At 53.5% G+C, this 5,547-nt stretch overlaps 1 protein-coding gene across 1 annotated transcript in view; it reads right to left on the bottom strand.

Annotated features, from left to right (window-relative positions):
* Window positions 1-887: 887 nt before the first annotated feature.
* Window positions 888-5,547, bottom strand: part of LOC104274957 — a 20,038-nt gene continuing 15,378 nt past the window's right edge. The window contains 3 exon segments of the mRNA XM_009870758.1: window positions 888-1,039; window positions 3,450-3,473; window positions 5,149-5,255. Coding sequence (XP_009869060.1) covers window positions 985-1,039; window positions 3,450-3,473; window positions 5,149-5,255 — 186 coding nt within the window. The 3' untranslated portion in view covers window positions 888-984.

Here is a 5,547-nt window from a genome sequence, read left to right on the forward strand (position 1 = left end):
CAGGCACCGCGGGGACATTCAGAAAAGGGTGATTGAAAAATTCAAGTATGCTTTTCCTCGGCGCGTGGTAGGAACCCCAGACTGGCACAAGGGTGACATGGATGTCGTCAACATCCCCCCCTCGAGGGCGTCCTTTGCAATCCCGTCTTCTTTGTGGCTGCATGCCTGCCCACGCCGGCCCCGCCAAGCTCCACAGATACAATGTGCATCTGTAAATGCTAAAAAAAAAAAATAAAAATAATAAAAAGTGCAACGGCGTCAGCTTCTTTAAAACGATCCGCATTGCTCCGCGTTACCGTCGAGAGGAGGGAGGTGTTGAGGGAGCCAGAAAAAACAAAACAAAACAAAAAACCCCCCCAAAAAACCCAAACCTAACTGGAACAGTAGATTGCAAATTTCTCACAGCTTGCACATGACAGTGTAACTGTTCCCAAGGAGCCAAAGAAGGAACCTGTCTCTTCCCACGGCGGCAGTCGAGCCCTTCTCCCATGCGTCCTCCCGCCGAGCCCGCGGGATGCCTTCGATTTTATTTTCGCTTTAATTTAAAAGAGGGAGGAGGACGGAGGAGCAGCAGCGAGCACCGGGGAGGGGAGAGGTGAGCGGGAAACTAAGCGCAGTCCTTGGGTTTGCGTGAACGATGCCCTTCGCCGTAAAACACCGGGGGGAGGAGGGTCAGCCAGCCAAGCCCTCCCCCCTGCCCAGGGTGACCAAGACCTGAGCCAGCCACAGTCCTGGTCCCGAAAGGAGCTTCAGGCTTGGAGTGAACGAGGGAGACCCTTCAGCAGATCCACCCCCAGAGTGGTTTTGTTTTGGAACGTTTTCTTCTCTTTTTGGTTTTAAAATGTCACTTCACTTGGGTTCTTTATGTGGTTTTTTTTTTTTATCTCTCTCTCTTCCTCCTATGCCTCCTCCCCCCATAAAGAGAAGCCCCTTCCAGTGAAGACAGGGCAGGAGCTGCAGGTGCGGCCCAGGAGGCACCACTGGTCACTTGTGACGCTGAGCCGTCTTCTTCCGTTTCCTCTTAAAGAAGCAGCAGCACCTGGATCACAAAGGATGAGATGAGTTACCCCCACGCCTGGCACCCCATGAAGGGTTGTCCCCCACCGCCACCACCCCGGGCTTTCCCTCCGCTCAGCCGCATGCAACAGCACCTTGGTGTGCCCGGCGGGATCTGCCGTCCCACCAGCAGACGCCCGTGGATGGTTGATGCCGGTAGGTGCCGGCAGGGTGTCCCACTACCCAAAAGGCTGTGAGGCGACAGCAAGGAGCTGTCTGGGAAAGTGATAAAACCAAGGCAGATCCAGACGCTCTGGATCTGGTGGAACTCTGGAGGGATGCTCTTCCCAGCTCCGAGCCACCCGTTTTTCACCACCATTCAACTAAAAAGGCAAGTTGCAAAGAGACCTCGCCTTGGGAAAGGAGAGGGACCAGGTTTCTTTGCTGAACCTTTCAACAACATCCAACTTTGGATAAATTGGTCAGTACTGGGACGTGGAAGCCGTGCTCCTTCTTCCCCCGTCCGATGCAAGGGAAGCGCGCGGTGCCCAGGGATGAAGGGAAAGCAAGAAGGATGGAGAATGGAGGCTCTGGTCAGGAGGAAAACACCCAGCACAGCTCAATCGGGAAGAGCAGTGGTTTCCCTGGGTGGGAGATTCACTGAAAGCGATCCCTCCCTGTCTTCTAGTCCTGCCAGTGTTTAAAGGTTTATCTACCTCCCTACCCTCAGCCTGCTGCCAGGAATTTTCCACACAGAAGGCATTTTGTCCTGCGCGGGTTCTGCTCCTGAGCTAAGTGTCTTTCTCTTTCAGCCATTAGAATCATCTCCAGAGAAGTCCCAGGTGATGCCAAAAAGACTATTTTTTTCAGGCTGGTTGGGAGGGATACCTGGCTAAGCAGCAAGAGCAGATGTGAGTATGCAAAGACCTTTTTTCCCCTCCCCCTACAGGCCAGGCGCCCACCGCCCTTGGCGTGAACTGGTGCGGATCATCTGCCAGGGAGACGGAAAACCTCCTGCTACAACACGGAGAGCCGCAACAGCCACAGCAAGAGGAGAGCTACCTCCCACCATGCGGTCCTCCAGCCTCTGCTAATGGGCCAAGTGTAACGTCCACAATTTGTCTTTAAGGTTTCTAAACCTAATTTGGAAGTGAGACCAAACAAAACACAAAGCGCTTCTGCCCTCTCTGCAGTTATTTCTCTCCCATGGCAGCTGCCTTCTTTCAAGACTTGGGCAGGGAAGAAGAGGTTATGGTGGGAAAGAGGGTGGGGAATGCAGGAGTCAGGGTTTTGCATGCAACAGGTAAGGGAAGAAGACGGCCGAGCAGCGCTCGTTTCCTCGGGCACCAAACGAAGGGGGCCGACTGGCTTCTGACTGGATTTTTTTTCCTGGCGACTGTCTTTTTTTAGGTCTGGGGAAGGGTTCAGGAAAGGAAATCCTGGCAGTTCAGACAGGCAGAGGCAAAACACCAAAAAAGAAAAGAATAAAAGGCAGGCTGACAATTACAGAACGTGATCTATCCACATGCAGACAATGCTCAAGAGAACAGCCCCAGACTACGACATACAGAGAAGCCAGAGATGCCAGAGGTATCGGAGGCAATGCCTATGGAGAGCAGGGCAGAGGCGGGCAGTCTCCCATCCAACAAGGACATTCCTCTCCACACACAGGCTTTTGTCACCTCCTTCCGGAGCAATTCCCACCCATTGGTCCCTCCCTGGGACCTACAAAATCCTCCTCGTCTATCTTGAAATCAGGATCCTAAAGCTACGGCTTGAAAACCCGGGTAAAACCATACGTGTGCCTCAGCTGGGCTGGGACCAATGCTAAAACCGACCCCTCCGCCCCTTCTTCCCCAGAGACATCCTGCTTGCTTGCACCCTCACGTTTTGGAAAGGAGCCATCTCACACCCACCCTCCGTCACTAACGAGGGCTCCATCTCTTTAATGATACGGGTGCCAGCCTGTGCTTCTGCAGAGGAAGCTCTCCGAGGAAGCAACCTGGCGCCCTCCTCCCTCTCCATACCCAGCGCGGGGTTTGGTTTTCCGCCCCATAACCGTCTGCGTGAGGAATTCCTGTGAGGCGCTCGGCAAGCCTGGTCCCGACTCTGCCCAACTCCATCAGACATCGTCTGCTCACGGACATTAACGGTTTTGGGGGAGGTGGGTAAGCCGAATCAGAAAGGATCAAAACTCCCGTCTCTTTTTGTGTCCCTCGGTTCAGAGATCAGCCGAATTGCTCAGCCTAATGCGGCCGCTCGGATGTAACCCGCGCCCTCCCCGATAATACACGTGGTCCTCGGCACGGTCCTAAAAATCAAAAGAGCTCTGGGTTGGCTTTTGATTTTGTGCCTTTTTAGGGTTTGGTGGGTTTGATGGGTTTGATTTTTTGCCAACCCCAGTCTAGTCTGGTCCGCTCCCCCTTGCATGTGGACTGGAGAGAGGGACTCACCACAAGTTGAGCATTTTCAGGCAGCTACAGAGAGTGTAGAGAGGAAAAAAAACACAGAGAGGAAGAAAGAGCAATTAGTTCACAGAGGTGGGATGAAAGCGTGTCACTGCAGCCATGCAAACGTGCCGTGCAAGACCGGCAGACACACACCATGCCTGCCCACCACCCACCCCCAGCCCTCACACCACCTGTGCCCTCACCACGGTGCCACTGAGAACTCCAGCATCCTGACAAGCACGCCCGTTTTTTTAACCCTGAAGGCCCCAGGAGTTTTTTTTGAGGATCAGAAAAGGGCTCTGGGTCATCAGGAGAGGGACCTGCCCTCCTGCGAAACCCACGGTCAGGATTGGGAGCTTTATCTCTGTCATAGCCCGAAGCAGAAGCATTCACAGAGCTCCTCTGCCTGCCGGGAAGGCCAGGGAAAGACCTTGCCATGGTTGTGCCTCGTTTGAAAACATGAGTCTCTGCTCCGGCTCCTTCCTTGCTTTTTCCAACCCACTTTACGGCAGAGAAGAATCTAAAAGTCCTTTCAGATCATGGATATAAGGGAAGATGAAGCCAGCCCTCCCTGTGGCAGGAGGAACAAAGCATACTATGCTTGGGAATTCCAAGAGATCTCCATACCTCTCTGTGCAAAGCAGCTCACGCTCTTGCTCCTCAGCACCTTCAAAACCAGTTTGGGACCACAAAAAGAAAGGCTGGTGGCAAAGGAGGGCTTTTTCACCCGCCTTGACATCTTGCCTCTAGGCAGGGTGACCAAGACAGAGCCCGTGACACCAAACTGGTGTCCCCTCTGCAGACCAGACCAAAGAGGAACATTGCCCGATCCGCAAATCGTACTTCAAGATCTCCCCGACCCTGTCGGACTTGTTGGGCCTCTACCAAAACGAAAGCTCGCTCTTTTGGCCGAATGTTGCTCGGGCACATTGCTGCCAGGATTGTGTTCAGACTGTGAGAAGCGTTTCCCGAGGAACAGGCAGCAGAAGACCTTCGGGACAAGCCCAACCTAGAGAGACCTTTCCCATCAACACACTCTTCCTCACACCTGCCAGTCCTCCTCCTCACCCTCCCAACAAGCCCACAAAGGCTTAGGCAAGCAATGTGGGACGTGTGACACTGGCATCATACGTCGGTTCTCGCTCTTGACCACGAGACGAGATGCACTTTTCCCTGCCAGCAGGAGAGCTGCTGCTGGTTTCTCTCACTCAGGTTCCATTGGTCTGGAGACCAAGAGACCTCCTGGAGAGAACTACCTGTCCTTGCAAGAGTTACTTTGGAACTGGCCTGGATCTTCAACACCCGCTTCTCGCTGCCAGAAACCAAGCATTAACTTTCCAACCAGCGATCTCTTCGCTCACCTGCGCATGAGCCACCCCTACGCTCTCAGCACAAAGGTAGAGCCTGTTCTCTTTTTGGGACGTGGATCCCTGAAATTGATCCCTGTCGCTTCTGTGTTTGTGCTACTGCCTACACTGCAATACATGCTCCGAGTACGGAATTACGTTCTCCAGCCACTACAAGTATAGAAAAGAAGCGGCAGCACCGGAGGCACCATGCACGAAAGCAGCGATATGCAAGGAAACGGGTGTGAGGACACGAGCACTGAGTGCTTTGTCACGGGGAAACATCCCCGCTCGTTTCCCCAGGAGGAGGAGTAACGACCACACCGGTGGAAAGCCTGTTTGTAAAGCGAACATACTTAGCTTCCTCCACCACCTCCACCTCCGCCTGCGCTGTTATTGGTGCGTTGGAGTGCGCGCCCGTTGGGTCGTCCACGTTCAGTTCCCCATTGGTTGAGCTCACCACCTGGAACGCAAAACGGACTCCCCATCAGCAAATAGTCCCTCACACTTTGGCATTTCCATCCCAGATCCCCAGCTGCCAGCACCTCCATGTTTGCCAGGAGAGCACAGAATTTTCTGGGTAAGGTAATTTTAAACGCTTACAGTGGCATGTACAAGCTTGCAAATTGCTCGGTCCCAGTCAGATTAGAACTAGGACTGTATTTTTACTGTAGCTGCTCTGGCAGAGAACTGTTTTGGAGGGGGAAAAAACCCACCGCTTATGCTGGGCTTTGTGTAAGGAAACTATTCCCCTC

Source organism: Apaloderma vittatum, unplaced genomic scaffold, assembly GCF_000703405.1.
Source record: "Apaloderma vittatum isolate BGI_N311 unplaced genomic scaffold, ASM70340v1 scaffold3056, whole genome shotgun sequence".
Taxonomy (NCBI): Eukaryota; Metazoa; Chordata; class Aves; order Trogoniformes; family Trogonidae; genus Apaloderma; species Apaloderma vittatum.